This window comes from Aptenodytes patagonicus, chromosome 18, assembly GCF_965638725.1.
Source record: "Aptenodytes patagonicus chromosome 18, bAptPat1.pri.cur, whole genome shotgun sequence".
NCBI lineage: Eukaryota > Metazoa > Chordata > Aves > Sphenisciformes > Spheniscidae > Aptenodytes > Aptenodytes patagonicus.
In genome coordinates, this window is record NC_134966.1 from 8,694,825 (window position 1) to 8,716,734 (window position 21,910).

General features: G+C 45.8%; 1 protein-coding gene across 2 annotated transcripts; it reads left to right on the forward strand.

Annotated features, from left to right (window-relative positions):
* The first annotated feature begins 144 nt into the window (after positions 1–144).
* On the forward strand, positions 145–21,290 carry ADAMTS13 (ADAM metallopeptidase with thrombospondin type 1 motif 13). Of its 2 annotated transcripts, none has more exons than XM_076355412.1 (29): positions 145–465; positions 793–859; positions 1,695–1,978; positions 2,176–2,317; positions 2,696–2,832; positions 3,622–3,705; positions 3,791–3,915; positions 4,712–4,858; positions 5,190–5,324; positions 5,880–6,030; positions 6,665–6,769; positions 7,246–7,397; positions 7,522–7,585; positions 8,134–8,260; positions 8,484–8,632; positions 9,996–10,116; positions 10,837–10,917; positions 11,190–11,371; positions 11,809–11,944; positions 13,650–13,779; positions 14,443–14,632; positions 15,350–15,467; positions 15,814–15,943; positions 17,329–17,533; positions 18,037–18,337; positions 18,699–18,845; positions 19,325–19,501; positions 19,847–20,031; positions 20,321–21,290. In XM_076355412.1, the coding sequence occupies exons 1-29, from the start codon at positions 391–393 to the stop codon at positions 20,477–20,479; spliced, it is 4,206 nt and encodes a 1,401-aa protein (XP_076211527.1). In that variant the 5' UTR covers positions 145–390; the 3' UTR covers positions 20,480–21,290. The 2 variants fall into 2 exon arrangements, with proteins under 2 accessions (XP_076211527.1, XP_076211528.1); XM_076355413.1 differs by having other exon boundaries at positions 15,353–15,467.
* Positions 21,291–21,910: the final 620 nt, after the last annotated feature.

Consider the following 21,910-nt stretch of genomic DNA (forward strand, 5'->3'; position numbering starts at 1 on the left):
GGTTCACCCCCGCTGCCACGGCGGGGGCGCGGGGCCTGTCAGGGCACAGGTTGAACAGCACAGAGCCCCCCCCTTCCCCCCCCCCCCCGCGAATCGCCCCTTGTGTGTTTGGCTGCTAAGACTGGCTCCGAGCTCGTTATTGCCGCGCTCTTTGGCTGCGGTAAAGTTGCAAACATTGCGCAAAACCTCCCTCCCTCCAGCTGTTCCTGTAAGGCCTCCGGCTGCAGGCCGTTCCCCCCGCCTGCCCCTCTCTGCAGAGGATCGGCTCCCCTGTTTGTTTAAACCCTGCACTCTTCCCTTCCGCTCCACGTGATGCCTTGGGCCAAACATCGTCTTAAATCACCCCTGGGCCGGCGCTGACTCCGCAGCGCTGGTTGCAACTCCTCCAACATGATTGTCAGCTTGACGGCCTGGGCGCTCGCGATGCTCCCCTTGGGGTTCTGCTGGCCGTCGGCTTTCCAAGAGGTGAGTTTGACCTCCAGAAAACGCAGTTTCCAGGAAGCCTTTTTTTATTTCTAGGAAAAAAAAAAAAAAAAAAAAAAAAAGAAGAGACAACACAACGTGTTCTAAGCCAAAATCCATCAAACCTCGCTAATCAAGAAGATAAAGCTGTTTCCTCTGGGTGGCTGTTGTGCAGCCCGTGCTTAGTGCAAAATAAAGCCATGAGAACTTGGCATCGGTACTTGTTGAGTCGTTCGCTGGCGTTCCTTCCAGGTTAGGTTCAGTTAAGCGATAGTCTTGTATCCATTTGTTTTTCTTAAAAAAAATGTAAAGCTATTCTTCTTCTTGCAGAAATTTCTCGGCGCTTGGGATGCGGAAGATGTTTTCTCTTATTTTGGAACCAGCTCAGCGTCTGATGGTATGCAGGGCTCCTTCCTTCTTGATTTTGGAACACGTCTGTCAGTTTATTTCTAATCCTGTACGTTTGATAATGCTAAGAACGCTTATTAACGAACCCTGATCTGACAAGCATTTAGCATTTCTGAGTCACATTACTCAGTGAGGCAATCCATGTTTCAGTGTGAAAGCGGTTGAAGCGCTGGGTCAGTATTTAAAATCTGCTGAAGGAGAGATGATAAATCTTTTTGCACATTTCTCCTGCGGTCCTCGTTCTCTGTATGGGTATTTTTCTATGAGATTAACAGATCCAGGTCTTCTGAGTGTGAAGCTTTAGACTAAGAATAGCTTTAAAAGCACTTGATAATTTTTTTTTAAATAAACACCTGGAGAGACTAGTATTCTGGGTCTGGATTGATCGTAGTTCAGAATAAAGATATGTTTTAAACTCTCAAATCCTTAAAGCAAGGATGTTGCCTACTTGTGAGTTCACCTAGTGCTCATCCCAGTGTCTGTCTGGATTATGATAATTCTCACTCAGTAATACTTAACATCCGAGGAAGTAAAACTGTCTCAGCCTTTGTTAAATGAACTGTTCTCCTTATTAAAGAGGAAAAGCGCCGATAAATCAGGAGCCAGTTTCAGAGCTGTTGTCTGCTCCCAGTCAGATTATCCTCACTTTGGAATACATGAAAGCATAGAAGTTCTTTGACTGTTGACACAATGACCCCGAAAGGCCACAGTTGTCGTTTGGAGAGTATTTTTTCCTGGGGAGACGGATCATTACATTTGTTTTCTGTGTATCATCGTTTCTCATAACTGTTCCCCTTGTTCTGGTCTTGTTTCATTTCTTTCAGTACCTGAGTTTGTTGTTGCTGAGCCAACCTGCCCTTGTAAAGAAGAACAGATTGGGCTGATGCCCTGTCGTATTCAACACTGCTCCATTGAGGCCTGGGGAGAACTCTATGCCTTTGAATTTCTAGAGGACCATGCCCTCCTTTCCTCTTCCTTTGTGAGCAATCAAGTGGTGAACTCTTCCTTTAGCTTACTGAAGCGATTCTCAGGCAACTGCTTTGCAGGTGGAAATCCACTGCAACCTCCCGGGGCGAAGTGTCGAGTCACTTACTGTGAAGGGCAGCTGGTAAGTATGCACTGAATTTATTCTTGCAAGCGTTTACAGCCTTTGTAGGTTTGCAGCTTGATGCACCAAATGTGTGAACCATCCATTTAATAAATCTGAGCATTACAAAGGAGAAACAGGAAGGATATGGCACACAGTTCTTCGTTGATAGCAAATGTCTTTGGAATAACTCAGAGATGGAATTTCATCTCCTTTAGCAAGGAGTCGTCATTGCAGATGAGGAAAAGATTCATATCAGGCCTGTCAGAAGCAAAGACATGGCCCTGCTGAAGGACCTTGGCTTCTCCAGACCCCACATTCTCTTCAGAACTGCCGCAAGAGGGGAAAATACAGCAAGAGGTAACGTACATGGAGAGGAAGCCCTGCTGGTTCTGCTTGGAAAAGCTGTCTCCTGGTAGTGGGGTTGCTTGCATGAGATCAGAGGAAAAATCTGTATTTACAAATATATGAGTATACTTGATAGACGTTTCTCACCTCACTGAGGTGTAACTGGTGTGTTTTCATTTAGGTATTTGTTATTTTGATAGCATAAGCATGTTATTAAGGATGCTGGCAAGTGAAAGAAACCAACAGAAGCGGGAAACCTGAGCAAGCAACTGGAGGAGTGGTCTTCCAGCTGGATTATTCTAGTCTTTCAGGAAAAAGGAGGGGATCTGTAGGACCTTTTATGTTGTCTTGCATTTTAAACTCCCTGTGTCCCTTTGTGCTGTTCGGCAGGGCGGTTTCCTTCTCGCCTGCAGAAGAGGGCTGAGGGAGCTGTCAAACATCTGGAGCTGATGGTCGTAGCAGGTCCAGATGTTTACTTGTACCACAAAGAGGACACGGAGCGATATATTCTTGCCAACCTGAACATTGTGAGTAGCTTTCTGTTTGGATTGCTGTCCCAGTGTGAGAGCTCGCAGTGTCACAGGCTGTGTCACAGGCAGACGGACCTCTGCGAGTGCACTTTCAGAGGTGTTTGTGGTTACCTGCTCCTAGTACAGAGCACTGCTTATGTGCAGGGTGTTCCTCTCTGCTTCCCTTGGCACCACATGGCAAGCTTCCCCTTGTACAAGGAGCTGCACAAGGAAAAGTGGATGTTAGAAGCTTTGGGGTTGTAGCCTTAAAGCCCGTGTAGAAAATGTAGCTCTTCGTTTCATTACTAATATTGTTGTATGTCAGATACAGTAGCAGGAGTTTTATCACCAGAGCCTTGATCCGGTCCCTGTTGCTTTCAGTAAGATTGAACAAGATCCACTGAATTAATCTTACATTTTACGTTTCAATGTTTTATTTCTATTACAGGATTTCTCTAAATGTCTCCCTTTGCTATTATTAAGAATTTGTTTATGCATTTTCTATGTGTGTATATTGCAAAAAAGTCTTTAGCATTCACTCTCCTACCCTGTGAAACTGTGTTCCTTGCAGATTTTTTCTTTCTGCTTCAGAGTATCTGACAAGTCTAACAACAGTTCTCACCCGTTGACAGATTTATTTACATTTGTAGTGCATGCTTTAATGTTGTACTTCCCAGTGATTCTATAGTTGCCCCTTATGGTTACCAGGTATGTTACCTTTGTAGTGAATGCAGCCCTGTTATTTGGAACAGGTAGTGGGAGTCACCGAGGTGCCTTCTTTATCGAATCCTTTCTATCTCTTAACAGGGGGCAGAGCTGCTGAGAGATGCCTCACTGGGTGCTCATTTCAGGGTTCATCTTATGCAAATGCTTGTTTTGAGAGAACCAGAGGTAAGCAGGGAGGACTATGTTCAAGTGTTGTCCAAGGGGTTGCTAAAAGCTGTATGAAATGTGCAAACATGTGCCTTCGCTCTAGGCAGAGGTAAACATCACAACAAATATCACCTCCTCGCTGATCAGCGTTTGTGAGTGGAGCAAGAAGGTCAACCCTCAGAATGACTCTGACCCCCAGCATGCTGACATTGTCCTCTACGTCACCAGGTACTGAAGCTCCCCTGCCCTGGGAGGGGACTGGAAACAGGGCTGACAGTGTCCAGCTGTTAGCGCAGTGACAGTGATTTGCACTGGGTCTTTCAGCAGTTGGGCATCACAGAGTCTTTGGAAACAGGTTGATTCTCCTTTCTGGGGTTGATTCTCCTGCCCTTAGTGTAACGCAGTTAGTCAGAGGTGCTGTTTCTTCAGTTTCTGAAGGAACTGGAATATTTCCCAAGCACTGACCAGCCAGACCTGAGCAAACATTGTGTGCTTCCAGAGCCGCACAGGAAAACCCACTGCAGCTTTTTGTGGGCAGAAAAGTTGAACAGTAACTGGAAGTGAAAACCCACTGGTGTTTTTTGTGGAAGATTTCTAGTGCTACTCTGACTCAGACATTTTGTCTGACTTTCAGGCTCCTTGCTCTAAATTGCCTTGGCTAAATTTGTCGAAGGCAAACTTTTCTTGAGTGTAATGGCTTTGTTTTGGCGCTCTTTCTTCAAAGAGATGATGATACTGCTCTGTCTTTTGCAAATAGGATTAGGTCATTTTATTCTGTTCTGCTTGCCTGGGGTCATGGGGATTTTTTAATGTAGAATCACCACAAATTTTCAACAGTGGGCATTCGTGGGACCCTACTGCTACCACCTTGCCCCAGGGAGCTCCATGTGTCAAAAGAAATGTTAGGTAGCTGGCAAAGTTACATCAGGAAGGTGCCAGTAAATTCAGTTGAATGTCTAGACCTGACTTTATTAGCTGCAGTGGTTCTTTGCTCTTTCCTCTGTATCTGTCTCCCTTACTTTAGGTTTGACTTGGAGTTACCTGATGGGAACAAGGAGCTACGCGGAGTGACTCAGCTAGGTGGAGTCTGCTCCTCCTTCTGGAGCTGTGTTATTACCCAGGATACCGGCTTTGACCTGGGAGTCACCATAGCCCATGAGATTGGGCACAGGTCGGTAGGAAAGCCCCAGAGCAGCCCAGTATGTTTTATTCGGGTAAAAACATTCCCCAGTTTAAAGGATTCAGAAGAAGGAAAAGGATCTCTTGGCGTAACAGGGGGTTTCCTATAGGTTATTCAAAACTTTTGGAAAGAGTTCCTTGCATTTCTTGTATTCCTGCATGCTCTGTGACAATTAGAAGCTACAAAGCGGAGAGAAAACCTTTGTGACAACAGTAGAAGGAAAGGCTGCAGAGGGAGCTCAGCCCTTGCTTAGAGAAGAGAGGCTCCGAGGGAACCCAGCCTCTGGGTTTCTTCTCAGGGCACTGTGCTTCTTCTGTTACAGTCTTGGAATCCCTCATGATGGTGAGGGGAATCAGTGCAGCAGCAGCGGTTACATCATGGGTTCAGCAGGAAACCACAACAGCATCGACCTCACCTGGTCGCAGTGCAGCCGAGAAGAGTTTCTGGCCTTTGTCAGGTAAGGGAATGGTTGAGTTCTGTGTGCCCACGTGGGAGTGTTTCCCCGTGCTGGGACCTTAGGAGAGGGCAGGGAAAGACAAGGAATAAAATAGGACATTCTTGAAAAATGAGGAACTGTTACAATCTTGGGGTTTGTTTATTTCTTATCACTTTTATCTGTTGCTGAGGTTAAACCCAGGTTTTGCTTTAAGTAGCTGGAAATTACTTTGGTTAGTGACTAACATGCCTGGGCTGTGTTGGACTTCTCAGACACTAGCTCAGCCTGGAAATTTTATTTAAAATGTCAGAGCATCTAGGTTTAAACAAGCATTGCGGGCTGTGAGCTGGCTGGGTGAAGAACAGGAATGGGTTTCTGTTATAACTTCAGCAGCAGGGAACTGTGAGCATCTCCAGGCAGCTGCTGCAACTAAATCCATCACAGCCCACAGTAAGCATGTGTTGTCTGGGAAAGCAACAGCCAACTCCCAGAATGAAACTCAGTACAAGTTTGCAAACATGTCATTGTCCTTACTGCCCACAGCTGGGAAAGTGATATTTCTTATGTTTCTATCAGCACAGGCCAAACAAACTGCTTAAATGACCTGCCGGACATGGACGGCAGCATCCCTGGATGGAAGCCTGGCTTGTACTATGGAGCAGATGAGCAATGCAAAATAGCCTTTGGGAGTGTTGCCACAGCATGCACCTTTGCTGACAGCAATGTTGTAGGTAGAAAATTTGTCTGTCTTGCTAGGGGCAGCAGGGAAATGTTCTGGAGCCAAGATTCAGGAAAAGGGAGCTGGGGACACTTTTATTACAAAGGGATGGAAGGTCCTTTCCTGCCACAGATTTCTGGGAAAAGAACAAACCTTCAAAAGCTTTTAAAATGCTTCCCTTCTCTCCATCACCTCCTTCGTCCACATAAGGCTCCTTTAAGGTTTGCACAGTACCCAGAGCCTTCTGTCCAAACAGGGGCCTGGCGGAGCTAGTGCTGGGTACACCTACTCAGGGTCCTGTCTTAGGGAGCTCTTGTTCATTGGATTCCTTCAGCTTCCCTGCCATTGCTCAAGTCCCCATGTCTGAGAAATGCAGCGTGGCTAATAGCTGCCATCTGGACATGTTTTGTTAATGAGGAAGCACTAAGGTGGGTGAAACTTTAATTGCTTCAGTTAATCATCTTCTAGCATTACAGCTGGCAGTGATGGTCTTTTGACATGCCCGCAACTTTTGCCCGGTAGCAGGAGAAATGAAGGGACTTGCTTGCGTTGTTGGGTAGCTGTGGGGAAACCAAACATCTGGGACATGCACCGTTTAAATGGAGGTGACTCCCTGAACTCCCTAATTTTCTTGTCACACCAGGACATATGTGAAGTTCTCTCATGCCATGTACAACCAGGAGACAAATCCAGCTGTACTCGGCTTCTTGTTCCCCTCTTGGACGGTACTGAGTGTGGAATCAATAAGGTAAGGAGGCTGCCGATGTGATGATCAGAAGTGGATGTGGGTGCTATGGAGCTCATTAGACAGCGAGACCTTGTTGGTGGCTGGAAAGTACATGGTGCTCACTGCCCCTCGACCAGGGAGCTAAGGCCAGACACTCCAGTCACAAACTGGTACCAGCTGATCTTGGTGTTTCCACCTTGTCTGTGTCTCTGGAGTTGCTTTGCAGTTTTATAGCCTGATATCTGAGCTCTTCTCAGAGGCTTTGCTTTCCACTTGAAATGACCTATCAGCTCTTTGTTTTAACCCCAACCTCATGTTAGACCATAATTAGGAATGGGACTCTTCTAGGCTCTTGTGGGAAGGTGCCTCATTCATCTTGGGATTCTCTGTTACAGTCTGACCTGCAAAAAGATGGGGACTTGTGCTACCCTTGTAGATGCCAGCCCTGCTGGGTTTACTGTGGTGCTGCTGCCAATTTTCTATATTCTTGGTCTTAGTGGTGCTCCAAGGGACAGTGCAGCTCTCTGGAAGAACTGAACCCCATGGCTGTAGTCCATGGGCAGTGGTCTGTCTGGAGCCCCTTCTCCTCCTGCTCCCGCAGCTGTGGAGGTGGAGTTGTGATAAGGCAGCGGGTCTGTAACAACCCCAGGTGAGAGGTGGGGAGCCGGGGAGTTTGCAGTGCCTCTTGGCTGATTCAGGGCCATGGGGTCTGCGTCTTGCTCTTTGCTTGGGACAAATCTGCCTCTGTTGAGTTCTTCTCCTGTCATTTCCAGGCCTGCTTTTGGGGGGCAGGAATGCCGTGGTGCCAGCATCCAAGTGGAGATGTGCAATACTCAGGTAATGGAGCTCATCACATCTTCTGAGCTTTTTTCTTAACGCCGTTTAACCCTTTGAGAGCTGTATGGTTTGGGACTGTACTTCTCACAGCTGACTGCTCTGGGAAGGAGGACTAAAGATCTGGCATACAGCCTCCATCTGTCTGACAACAGGAGAGGTATTTGTTCCACTGTGTCTGAAGACAGCAGTATTATTTAATAGCATTGTTCACGTGTAATGAAGCATTTTCTCTATGCCTTCATAGCAGGACAGATGTTGAGAAAATAGTGACTCACTTGATGATAGGTTTCTTCAGAGGGACATTCTTATATTGTTCCTATTTTCCTTATCCATTTATTTTGTATAAATAGCAAAGATACCAGCTTCCAAACACAATTCTCTGCATATCCTGCAGCCTCTCTTTAAAGTGGTTTTCTTTATTTGCAGTTGTTTTGGTGTTTTACTTACCAGCCACTGCTTTCTGCCTTTAGCTAGTGGGTAAAATGCTGCTTGGGATTCTGTGCTCAGTAACTTCTTTCATTACTCATACAACTCTCTCTGGGATGTAGGCCTGTTTGATGACCCAGCAGGACTTTATGGCTGAACAATGTGCAGCAACAAATTTAAAGCCACTGTATCTCACTGTAGAAGTGCCATCCTTTTATACCTGGACTTCTGCTGTTGGCTTTGCCAAAGGTAAGGAAAGACCGAGAAACAGTGGTTTCTTTGTGAAGGGGAGCGCTCGTGGACCTGTCTGTACTTTGAAGTCAAAAGGCCGTTTCACTGATTGTTTTAGTTTTCACGCTAAACCTGGATACTCTTTCTGTCAGATCCTTTTGACTTCTTCCCGTTGCTCGATGCTCAGCCACGTGCCTTTCTGAAAGAGTAGCTCCTTTCTTCTTCTGTCTGCCTCCTCCAGGGGACATGCAATGCAAGCACATGTGCAGGGCCGTTGAAAACGAATTCATGGTAAGCCGCGAAGACAGTTTCATAGATGGAACGAGATGTGAGCAGGACGACTCTGAGCGCCACGGGGCTTTCAATCTGTGTGTAATGGGAAGCTGCAGAGTAAGTGACTGGGGAATCCAGGTGAACCTCTGACATGTAATCTGCCCCAAAGGAGTCAGTTTACTAGGAGCAGGGGAAAAAACCACAGTGTCCCAAACAACAGAGCGAGCTCTTCTCAAAAGAAGAGAGTTTTGTTCTTAGCTTATTGGGTGGAGTCCAACAAATCTACTGTTCTGTCTGTGCATCCAGTGCCAATGCCCTCTAGATAAGACATTCTGCTAATTATGCAGTAAGTACATAAGGCTATTCGTCCCTAATCCAGGAAGCAATTGGTTTATGCGTTGGTTGAGGGAGACATCATTAGCTGTTCAGTTTGCACGGTAGAAATAGCCCTATAAAATGCTGACTCTGTTGGAGAAAAGTTACATGATTTGAACATACCGAGTCAATGGCAAAATAAGGAGTAAAACCTAGGAATCATAAGTTGACAAATTGATTGTTGCAGTATCAGTAATCAAAACTGAAGTATAACTTTTTTTTTTCCTGGATTGGACGTGAGAAAGGCATTCTTTCATGATGAACTTGAATATAACTCCCCCGCGCTGTCTGCATTTTAGTAACTGCTCAATGCTGACCCGGTTATATGTTTTCTGTTGTTTCTTTACATTCCCAGAATACATTTTTAAAATTTTGTGTTTTTCTCATTATCCTCGTGTTCAGTGTTTTGTAGTGCATTTCCACCTAATGAACAGCAGAGGGAGTAGGCATAAGCTATTCTGATTTCTGCCGTATTGACGACAGTGATAAATATGTATGTTATGGCAGCATCCAAAGCCTGGGATCAGTGCCTCTAGCATAAATTCAGCAGTTGCACATGTTTTGCTGCTAAGCCTGCTGAGATCCTCCTGTAGCTTTGTGTAAATTAGTCTTGTTCGTGGGAATGAGGATAGAATCTCTTTTCTGAGCTCCACGGGATTGAAGGCCAGGCTGAAGGATGTGAGCTAGGTTTGGGTTTGGAGTTTGGGGAGCTGAAGATTCCTTTAGAACCTGCCACTCATGTTTACTGTTCTCCTGGGCTTTTTTTTTTCCCCCTCCCCCCTCCAGAAAGAGTTTGTAGAAGGGAGTGCAGAGCCTTTGTTTTAGGTCACAGGAGAAATCTTTCTGGGCTGCTTCTTATGGGAAAGAAAATGTCACACAATTAATGAAACTTGTTGTGCTCTCAGCTAAGACTTCCCAGTCCCTGGCTTTGCATACTGCTGTACAGTGGTAGATCTAGGTCCAAATTCATCTTTGTCTATGTTGTCTTCTTAAATTCGAATTACAAATGAAAAAGGCAGTTTCAGGAATTCAGGCAATGTTGCTTTCATTTGCTTGTTTTCTTCTTAGAATAGGCAAGTCTTGACAGACTCTCCCCTTTGCTCAGGCATTCGGGTGTGATGGCCAGATGGACTCCAAGAAGGTAATGGACTCTTGCAAGGTCTGTGGGGGTGATAATACCACTTGCACCAAAGTGAGTGGATCTTACACAGAAGGAAAAGCTGCAGGTGCGTAGTCCTCACCCTCAGGCTCAACAGTATGGTACTGTTTGTATGCTGCAAATTTGTATGCATATTCAGTGTTCATAATCATCTGTATGTGACTTCTTGTTTCTGCTTCTGCTTGATTTTATTTTATGGAGGATATGGCGATGGAGTTTGGGTAGTCAACAGAGAAGGCAGCTAAGATCTGTAGCAGGGAGGTAGCTGTTGTGTAGACAGAGTGACTTTTTTTGGTCATAGTTCTTCTCTGGACATGGACCAGAAATGTAGCCATTTGGGAAGGCCAGCAAATTACTGGGAGCTGAGGGCTGTGTCAGGTGCTTCCTGGGCTGTTAAACATCCATTTGGGAACTGATCTGGCTCTTGCAGTATCACATAGAGATATTAGCAGAGAACATAAAAAGAACAAAAGAGAGATGAGAACAGGACACAGAATTCAGTTCAGTTTTGTTTGCTGTATTCACCATCACTATGTTCAAGCCAAGCTGATAGAACTAAGGTCAGTGTGAATTTAGCCTGCTGGCCATGACTGTTGTATCCCTACTTTTTTTATATTAGCTATATAATCCCTGTCTGCAATTAAGCTTTGTTGCTGCCTGTAAGGCTTGTCCTCCAATGGATAGCGGGCCAGTAAGGTGAAGAGGGGTTGATTTGTAATCCCCAGCCTTTTTAACAGAGGTACAGTAATGGAAGGTGACCATACCTTCTTTCTTTCCATCCTTCCAGAGTATGTTACGTTTCTGTCCCTGCCTTATAACACCACCTTGGTCCACGTTACCAATCGGAGACCACTCTTTACACATTTGGGTGAGTTGAACGAAAAGGAGAGGAGGGACTACAGGCAGGGCTAAAACAACCTTGTAAAAGCAAGAAAATGGAATTTGGGAGGAAAGCTCTTGATGATGCAATTTGTTTGTGGGATGCTCTCCAGTGGGAAGTGGTAGAAGCCATGTTCTTTGGGATGCCCGACTTAGATCAAACTGCTTTCTAGCAAATGGGCAGTCTGTAACTGCCAGCGCCAGGGGATCCTGGTGACCACATCATATCTCTTAACCTCACTGCTACTTGTGCTCCTCTAGCTGTGAAGGTTAAAGGAGAGTATGTGGTTGCTGGAAAAGGAAAAATCTCACTGAATGTCACCTATCCGTCGGTTCTGGAGGACAGCCAGATCGAATACAAAGTGTTTCTCACCAAGGACAACCTGCCAAGCCTGGAGGAAGTCCATGTGGATGGGCCAACACAAGAAGAAATTGAAATACAGGTAAATTAAAATAGCAGAGTTGGAAAGGGGCCAGTCAGAACTGGCCAGGCTGAGTTTGTGTAGCTCTGCTGCAGTGCAGAATCCAGGTGTAGTAGTCTTTGTGTCCAAGGCCAGTGGAGATGGTGTTTGCTAAGAGTGATGGTGTTGCTCTTCGTGGGAAAGGTTGAGGGTTGGCTGCCTACAGGCTTTCTGCAGGTCTGGTTGTGTGGGGAAAAGCATACCGAGTTAAACCTTTTGCTCGGTTTAATCTTTTTTCAGTGCCCTGTGGACAGAATTCACAGGGTGAGCACTCTGACTGCATCTGGCAAGAATTGAGAGTCATAGCATTCAGGCTCCGGATTGGATGGAAATAAAGGGGGACTAGCTTCTCTTATCTCTGTCCTAAGAAATGGGTCTGAGTTGATTTGTGCATTGACCGCAACTTTTTCCTTCACCAGGTCTATCGAAGGTATGCAAAAGAATACGGCAATGCAACCAACCCCGACATCACCTTCAGCTACTTTGTCCCCAAAGAGAATCTGACGTATATGTGGATTCCTCAGGAGGGGACGTGTTCAGTGACCTGTGGGGAAGGTGAGGCAGCAGTACTCAATCTTCACTTTTTATGGAGATCTGGGCAGACTTCTAGTTTGGCTGGCTGGTAGTCACCCAGACCTCTACTCCATGGGCTCTCCTGGGCTGACCGAAAGAAATGTGACATCAGTGATAGATACTTGGTTAGAACTTATTAAACACCTGAACTGAATTTAAAAGCAAATTGCTGAAAGTGAGCCGCAGTTGCCATTGTTAAACTGAACCAAAGAAAAGAGTGGTACAGCTGTTGAATTAAATTAGCAAATCAATGAGCTGAGTCATCAAAATGATAGTGAAACTGTTTGATCGTGAAGAGGATTTTTAAATAGGTTTTAACTGAACTTTTGGTTTTAAGACTAAATAATTTTCTCAGATTTTTCAGTTATTGAAGACTGTAATTTGAAGTTGGCTAAACATCAAAAGTCTGAGACCAAAGTGGTATTAGCGTCTAACTAAAGCCTCAGAGCTAATTATGAAACTTCCTTCTTAGAATTCTATTCTTGTGCCATGGCTAATCCTTTCTGTCTCCCTGAAGAAATCATAATGCAGATTGTAACAGATCACTCTGGTAGACGGTCTGACATCTTGTTTACCAGATAATACAGATGACACTGGCAAGCCTTTCAAGACTTTTATGACAAGGATTTAGAAAATACATTAATGAATACTTATGGAAGTCAATCTATAGGACTAGTTATGTCTGAAGAGCTTTTCTCCGGCAGATTCCCCAGGTGAACTGATTGCTGAAAGCCTGAAGTAAAGAACTCAAAATGCTCTAGGGCCTCCCTGCTAATGCAATCACAAACAAAAAAATGAGAAAGCTGGGACTTACAATAACAGAAAGTTGAGAATCCGAGCTGAAATTGCATCTTGAGAGCTGAAAGTGATGCTCAGGCCCTCCTTACTAATAGACATTATTTGAAAACAAGGAGGGTAGTGAAAAGATAACATTGCTGATTGATTCTTGACATTTGCTTCTCGGGGTCATGCTCTGAGATTCAGGAATGCCTGTCTCTCTTTGTGGGTAGCTCATTCACTGCAAATGAGACTTTTTACAGCTTTTTTTGAGTTTGGATTTTCACTCGCTTTACCTGTTAGGTTCACTATTGTTAAAAATCTTGTTTATAGCTGTAGTTTATGAATATTTCATTTCTTGCATGCCGCAGGCACTGCAAGTCTGCAGTTTCTCTCCCAGTACCTCTAGTCTAGTTGTGGATATTGATGATCACTTTGAGGACGCTGGCACGGTGCTGCCTGGGTGCAAAGGCTGCGTGATGATATTACATGATTAGTTCTACAGAATGTCATTTAAAAATGGCTGACTGCTAGAGCTTATTTTCAGCAACCTGTCCCTCATCAGTCAGACATCAAGATCATTAGAAGTAATTTGGACCAAATTATGATTGATATCCTTGTTCTTGCAAACGGCCAGTTTAGAGCAATCTTTCCATTTTGGCAGCGGATTATCCATCAAACTTCTCATCTTCTGGGGCGTTCATCTTGGAAAGTCACTTTAAAACTCTTGGGGAAAAGTTATATCAGAAAGAAGGGGTTTGTGTGTTTATAGAAAGTCTGTATTCCCAAATACGCCATTTTCCTACACAGATGATTCGAGTAAAGCGAAATTACTGCGTCTTCCTAGCATAATAGAGGTGAACTGTTCACTTTGCTTGTAACTTCCTTTCCTTTTCCTTTTGTATCCCAGGGACGCGACCAGTGGATCATGTGTGCTTTGACCAGACAAAGAATGAAATAACAGAGGATCAGTGGTGTCTGGAGCTCCCACAGCCCCTTTCAGAGCACAAGCCCTGTGCCATGGAGCCCTGCCTGTACAGGTTGGTGTTCCTGGAAGCTCAGCTGAATTCTTGCTTCGCTTGTCCTTTCTCTGCCAGCTAACCCAGTCTCTGCAGTCTCATTTGCATTGTGCAAGGTGAGAAAAAAGAAGAGGTATGAAGTAGTTTCTTCCTAATTATAATGGCATAGTGGACCCCAAACCATGTTCTGTCTTTTCTGGTCCCATGAGGTAATTGAGATGTCAGCTGAATGAATGGGAGATAGTCCTTCCAATATTTTACAGTAGCCTGCTAAATGAAAATACTTTGAGGGCACGGACAGAAGATGTCTGCTCACATCCTTTCCAAGATTGTGCCAACAAAAATTTGATCTTATGCTGGAGGAGACCCTTGTGTTAATTAGACTGGAAAGAGGACCAAAAGCCAAGCCTGCCCAGACATTGATCTCACAGACATTTTAGTGTTTAATAAAAAGTAATTACACTGTGAACTATAGCTCTTTAGCTTAGGTGCTTTTAGTCCTAGATAGCTGTCAGTGCAAGGACTTATATTTCCAGCAGTTGTCCTCTCAATCACATCCAGACAAGGCTCTTGAAATAGAGAAGCTGAACACTCTGTATGACCCATGTCTGTAATCAGTGGTGTGAGTAATAAACCTCCATGATCCAGGTGAGAAATAGGGTGATACAGTTGCTTCCCATTTAGGTGGAAGATGTCTCAGATAGATGAATGCTCTGCTGTCTGTGGAACTGGAGTTGCCCAGCAGAATCTGACCTGTGTTTGGTTTCGTGATGGATTGGAGACTGTTGTGGATGACAGCTTGTGCCCAGCAGAAGAAAAACCCCTCTCCGTTGTGCCGTGTGTGGTTAACGTCTGCCCTTTAGGCTGGGACAAAGTGAGTTTACTGGCTTGGCTTATTTCAGGAGTCTCACTGGGAGCTTTGCACATGCGATCCACAGGAGGCTACCAGTTAAGAAGAACCACCTTACTACTGGAGTCTGGGAGGGTGGTTTACACCAAGGATGTCCTCCCAGTTAAAGGTTCATCCTGTCACTTTAGACAGCTCTGTCCCTCTTAATTTATGCTGCTGGATTCATCAGTTCATAGTGGTGGTTTGTTAAGGGCAGCTGTTGACTATGTTCTTTCTTCATTTCTCCTCGCAGAGTCCAACAAAACCAGAAACAGAAATATCCCCTGGTCCTCTAGGAAATACCTCACTGGGAAACAGAGAGGTTCTGACATGGTAGGGAGGATTGCTAGCAGGGAAGAGGGCTTCTCAGCCCAGGGTCACTGGTCCAAATCCGTACTGGGGAGCCACTGCCAGGTTTACATTTACAGATGGGGAAGATACTGCTTTAGGCATCTCCAGTCTCAGGTATCTCTCTTCAGGTAGTGTGAATTGGGAGGGGTCCTGGCTGTTGGACGTCCTTAGCTATTCCTGATATGTGTATGTTCTGCAAAAATGGAGAAAGTGCTTAAATGTGCCTCTTTCTTCAGTGACAGCAAATATGTTGTAGGCTTGATTTGGAGGTATCCCCCAGCTTCATTAGATTGGGACCGGTGTGGAAAGCGGGTGCCAATGTCAGTTTGAGTCTTTTTGCTCTGTTCTGAGGAGGAAGACACACACTTACTTCAGACTTCGGAGTCACTTGGCCATATCCAACTGGAAAATCAGACTGTCTATGTCTGGAGCCCTCTAGCTGGAGAATGTTCTGTCTCCTGTGGTAGAGGTGAGATCTTTCAGTGCTATGTTACTTGGCTGTAGGTATGAGCTCAGTGCCTAGGAACCTCCGGGACCTGGTCTTTTCCCCTTTACAGTTCTAAGTGCATGTGTAGCTGTGGTCACAATTTTTTTTTGCGTTTGGAAGAGGCAAGGGGGCCTGGCTCAGACAGGGAATAGTTTAGAGGGCTGGCTGGCTGTTGCTGTGCTTCAGAGTTGGGGGGATGAGTGCAATAAGTGTGCCTGGGGCTTGGGCAGAGTTTGCTTGTTTTGTACACGCAGACACGACTGACACTGCTTGGCTTATTTTCAACCCTTGCATGCGTGCCATGTGGTAAGATCACTTCCCTTCCTAGGTAAGACTCAGCTACAGTATGTATGTGTGGCTTTTGACACCAAAGAAGAAACCCAAGAAGAAAACTGTCATCCAGTGCCAAAGCCAGAGAGTAGGATGGAAGTCTGCGATCTCAGTCCCTGCCCGCCAAGGTAAAGCAGTTACCAGGAGACGACGAGCCAGTGAGAGGTCTTTCCTTCCTCTCTATCTCCAGGGACATGGTGAAGTAAGGGTCGAGCTACTCTGAGGATGTTATCTTCCTCTCCCCTGGTTTGAAAGCACAGCCAGCTGCAAAAACAGTAGCACTGATCCGTACTGAGCAAACTGACTGAGAGTCTTTCCTGGGCTGGTATATTCTCAGGCAGAACTAAGTGAAGTCTTTGGAGTTTGAGTGCAGGGAAAAACTGAAAACCTCTTGATCCCTTATTACCCTGGGGAAGGAGGAACAAATCCATAACCGCAAAAGGTGGTGACATATTTGCCAGCTGTAGTTTCCACATAGCATCAAGGAAAGTAGCTAGAATTAAATGCTCTAAGACTCTGGGAATCAGCTGCTCTGAGAACTGAAGGAAATTGATTGCACTTTCCTTAGGATTTATGATATTGCAGACTACACTCAGTGGGGTGACTGCTGATCTCTCAAACATGAGCCAGTGTGTATGTCTGCATTAACAGAATTCCAGCTGTACTTCCATGGACTGGTTGGATTTAAAATCCAGTGAAGACGGGTGACAGCTGGCGGTACTCACTGATGGCTGCGTTATTCCCAGGTGGCATTACAAAATGGGCTTATGCAGTGTAAGCTGCGGAGGCGGTGTGATGCACAGGGTCCTCTACTGTGCAAGGGAGACCAGGAAGAAGGCAGAAGAGATTGTGGCAGACACCCAGTGCGATGGTTTGCCTCGCCCAGAGGAGCAGGAGCCGTGTAATTTGGAGCTGTGCCCTCCGAGGTCAAAATGGCCACATGGGCTACAAGAGCATGCACTGGGGAAGAGCGGTTGTATATATCTAGGATATGGCTCAGGGTTGATAAATGGGGCAGAGCTTGTCCTGCCCTATTTGCTGTGGGACTGGAAAGCCACTGGCATCTGAACCTTTTTTATGTGCTACAGGATGCCGCTCCCAGGATGAAATACCCTGGGTCGGTTTCTGATCTGACTGTTCAGAGTGGTGTGCGTTTTGGAGGGAGATAAGATTGTTTTTGCAGTTAAGCCTGTGTATGTCACCCTGGGGAAGACTGTAATGGACACAGAGTAAGACTCAATGTACATTTCGAGTCTGTGGGCTTCTTGCAAAACGTGAACGCCCTCTGTTTGGGTCCAACTCCAAACCTGCTTCAGACTGCCCAGCCTTGTTACAAAGGCTGCCTTCTAAGTACCGTACGCAGCAAAGCGCGTGAGGCGGAGGGGTGAAGAAAGCTGCTGAGAAGCAGAAGGGGGAAGGATGAGGGAGTTGCAGTGCATTTTCTACAGTGAGAGATAGCAGAGGGTGGGGTTTCATCACTAACCGAATTTTTCTCCTCTGCGTCCTCTGTCAGATGGAAGGTAGCCCCAGCTGGCCCCTGTTCCTCCAGCTGTGGGCTCGGCTTGGCTGTTCAGCTGGTCACCTGTGTGCAGATTCGCCAAGGCAAGGAGATTTTACTGGAGGAGCGTTTGTGTCCTGTGGCAGAGAAGCCCCTTACCAGCGTCCCCTGTGTCATCCGAATGTGCTTGTACGAATGGAGCTTTAGCGAGTGGACGGAGGTATTTGCTCCTGTTCAGATGCAGCACTTTGTGTCTAGTGCAGGGGTTTTACAGCCATTCACTTCTGTAAAGCATACAGGGGAGAAATACCACTCCTGCCTTGTGTATTTACTTCCCACAGAAATGCTGAACTGTTTCTAGGGATGGTTTCCATCCTTTCCACTGCCCTGTGTTTAGCAGCTGTAGGTCTGCTTCCCACCTTTCTCAGCTAAGATTTTGGCTGCGGTTTAAAAATGGTCCTTGGCATGTTTTCTTCTAGAATGCAGATCTTTTTGGATTTTTAGGAAATGGTTCTGCAATTCAAAGATATAGTTTGGAAGATCCCCTGGGAGGTGGGCCATCTTATAGCTGATGAAACTAGAGCACTGAAAGGGCGAGTGATAGAACAGCATCAGTGAACAAAAGATCAGCCCTCCAGATCATGCCTGAGCCAATAAATGTATTTATTTCTAAATACTAACTGAAACACGTGTATAAAGGCCTGTGGGTTTCTTCCTCTGCAGTGTTCAACTTCATGTGGGAATGGCATTCAGACACGGCAGGATTTCTGCCTCAACCCGCTAACCCGTAAGCACGTGAACCCCATCTTCTGCAGGCACTTCCCCAAGGCCATTGTGGTGCGTGGCTGCTCCGCAGGGCCCTGTCCTGAGCAGGCGGTGGGGACCGGGTCCCGTGGAGCAGAACTGCAGACAGTGACACCAGCCCCGCATCTGACGACAGCTGCAACTGCCAAAGAGGCGAGATACAAGGACCTGGATCTTCCTCCATCTGCTGTGCCTGAGGAACAGACAAAGACCAGTGGAGGTGAGGAGGACGCTACCAAAAGGTAGAGATAGGTGCTTACTGCGTGTGGCTGGGTTGTGGTGACCCTACTGCCATACAGGGACAGGAGCATGGGAAGGGAATACTTCTAGTTAGGAGGGACAACATGCTGTTCCTTCCAGCATGCCACGAGCTGTCCACGTTATCTGAGCTAGGAACGATGACTCCCTTCCCTGGGCTTCCCAAAGCTCTTCTGACTCCTTGGGGCAGCAGCTGACTCTTCCTGTGCTTTACCCAGGAGGTGTGCACTTGTCTGTTCGTTGTGCCACGAAGGGAATGGGGGCTGTTTTTCAGCAGCTGTAGTTCCTTCTGGATGTGTTTCTCATCTGTCTGTGCTGTACAGGTGTCTGTGGAAAGCTCTTTCTTAATGCCACCGGGGTCATCAACATGATGGGTGTAGAGAGCAGCGACTGCACTGTGGCCATCGGACGTCCTCTCAGGGAGGAGATAACAATCAGCATCCTGGAGAGCTCCCTCAACTGCAGTGCAGGTACTGCCCGGGGCGTGCTGGGGACTAGCCTGGCCCTTTGGGAAATCTGCACCTCTTTTGCCCGTGTGCTTTTGGTGCCCTGAAAGGTTCTTGCTGCCTTGGAGCCTGTGTAATCTCTAAAACCATTTTACAAGTTTTTCTGTCCCACCAAGTCGTTGCCAGATGGGACTAAATGAAGATGATGCCTTTCCTCCCCCTACATAATGGTTTCTTACCTGTTTTGTTGACAGATACGAGATGAAAGGAGTTTATGGGGTTAAAGAAGCTGCTTGCTTTGGCCTGTTATAAACTCTCTCTGTAATATACCCTCTTGCTGGAATCAGTACAGTTAGATTAGTTAACAGGACTGTTTTCATGACAGATTTTGATAAGATGGGGACAAGATGCAGCAATTACTTGATTCCAGACCTATATAAGATAGGTTGCAGCCTTTTACTTGAAGTAAAGGTGTTTCTAGTCCCTGTGCTCCTCCATTCCAGGTGAGGTAGTGCTGTTTTCTGGGCGAATGATGTGGCGGACAGGCTGCAGGAAGCTCCCTTTGTCACTGATAAATTCCAGAACGAATACACTGATTGTGAAACAGCGCGTTTTGCTGCCAGGAAATGGGGTCATTCTTCAGTACAACAGCAGAACTGCAACTAAAAAATACTACCAAGGTACCTTACTGAAAGCTTTGCTATTGCTTTAAATTAAGGCACCCATGACAAGGCCCACAGAGTTCCATGGATCATGGTTGCCTATGGAAATCTATGGAAACCTTGCTTCATTTTTAGCAGCTAATAAGCCCCTTCTTGAGGAGTGTTGGAATTCATATTACTTGTGGACTACCCCTCCATTTTAAAGGCAAGCCCCCTGCAGGTGTTTGCTGATGCTTGGAGGTTCCCAGATGAAAATCCTTAGAGAAAATTTTCTGCCTGTGTTTAATTTAAATGATTTCTTTCTTGGAGATGCTGCACACTTCTCTAAATCATTTTCTTTTCTGCTCCCTTTCCCCCTCTCAGACTGTGACAAGCAGCTGTTTGGTCCCCAAGGTGAAATAGTGAATCCTGTGCAATTGCCTGATCAAAGGCAAGAAGTAGTGTGTCGGACCTTCATCAATGTGGCTCCTTGGCATCGTATAGCTATCCGGGCCCTATATATTGACCTGGGCAATGAGAGCAACCAAACACATTTTAATTACATCCTGGTGAGTCAGAAACCTAAAGGGGATGATTTGGATGGGAACGGACCCGTCTCCTCATTAGAGATTTCCATCCAGATGCAAAGTTCAGTCACAAATCCTAGAGGGTCAGACTCTGATCTCTGTTATGTAAACGTAGATGTGAATGGGCACCGCTGATGTCTTCTGTATTTCTTCTAACATTTGTATAGGGCAGCTTTTCCCCCTGAGTGGCCAATTTGCAAGTCCCCAGTATTTTGTGGGTACTTCACTTGTAGGCTGCTACGATATAATGGTTTGGCCTTTCTTTATGCAGGTCCGTGATGTAAGCACCATGAAGACGATGGTGTTCCATGGGAAACAACAATTCTTCTGGCAATCAACAGGAAGCCAAGCTGAAATCGAATTTCATGAAAATGTTAAGGATCACCGAACCAGTTTCTGGGCTGAATATCACGCTATTGAGCCCGAATAAAAGGGGTCAGGGCCACTGCACTGAGAAAGGCTGTTGTCCAGTTAGTCACTGCTGCCTGTTCACTGCTCGAGGTCACACAAGTCATTTAATCTTTTTGCAACGGCTACCCCACCTATTGAGTAGAACAATAATGTCTACTGACTCATTTGGGATCTCAGTTAATATTTATAAAGGTTATGCAAAAGACATGTAACTACCAAATATTTAGCAAACAGTCCTCATACGGATTTTCTGTCTGTGTTGATTGGTATTAATGCAGTTTACACGTCTGCAGTTAGTGACCCAGACACTGAAGTCTCAGGGTCCTGCTTCTGTAATACGCTGTGACCTTTTAGGATAGTCATTTAATTTCTCACTGGCTCAGTGTCCCATTACAAACCTCCGTATACCACAAGTAGCTACGGTTATGGTTTAGCCATTGAGATCACTCTCCCGCAGTGTGAATGCCCCTTAAAACTGAGGCCCATTGAAATTCTGGAACGTTACAAAGAAGGCGAAGATGTGTATGAGGACGAACTGCTAGCACAAGAAGACTAGAGACGTGTGTGAGGGCGAGACAGTTTCTCTGCCCAGGAGGGTAGTGCAACGCTAGGACAGGTCACTCGGAAAGCTTGAAGGTTTTCAGGTGTTGGCTAGACCGAGGCACTGCTGACCTGGCCAAGCCTTGGTGACAGTTGGCTTTATATGGCAGAACTAAATGACATCCAGAGGTCCCTCCCCAGCCACCCCATCTGTGGTTCTACTATTATGTATCTGACAGTGATACCAGTACTTCTTTTCTATGGGAAAATAAAAGAATTCTGTCTCTTAATGACGGGTTTGGTGCCAAGACATATTTACTCAGATAAGAGCAGTAGCTGTGCTGTTAATCTGCTTGTATCTTCATCTCACAGGAACTGTGCCATGAGAGATTGTTGAGGCTGCATGATGCAAGTTGTAGCAGGAAGAGGTGTTTTAGAGCAGTGACAAATAGTCACTCAAGTTTGATTTAAATACATTTTTTTAGGTTGTTTTTATTTAATATCTTGAACATTGGACCGTGCTTTGGTCCAAATCTGTCATCCTCCTCAAAATCACGATATACTGCTTAAGGGGTCTTTTCCGCACCTGGAGCCTGGCGGGACACATCTGCCCTTGCTCTTCACGCTGGATGCAATAAATGGTTCTGCCTGGGCAGTTTTAACCCTGCTTCTGCTTTCTTTCGGTTGAATTCTCCGACTTCTTTTTACAACTGCAAAATCTTATTTTCTTCTGTCTTCTTAATAGTTGGGTTTTTTTATTGGTTAAGTCTGGAGGTTTTTTTCTTGCCGGCCTCCGGATTTACGTTCCGTTCCTGGAAGAGCTAGAAAGTAGATTCTTGAAGCGAGATCCTCGAGGAGCTGGATATATCAGCTATCCCACTGCGGTGCGTGGGTGATGCAGGCACTGGGC

Coding starts and splice junctions, on each gene's coding strand:
- ADAMTS13 (XM_076355412.1), top strand. CDS start 391: ATGATTGTCAGCTTGACGGCCTGGGCGCTCGCGATGCTCCCCTTGGGG. Junction 3,916..4,711: donor ATTGTCCTCTACGTCACCAG/GTACTGAAGCTC, acceptor CCCTTACTTTAG/GTTTGACTTGGAGTTACCTG. Junction 14,633..15,349: donor GCCCTTTAGGCTGGGACAAA/GTGAGTTTACTG, acceptor CTCTGTTCTGAG/GAGGAAGACACACACTTACT.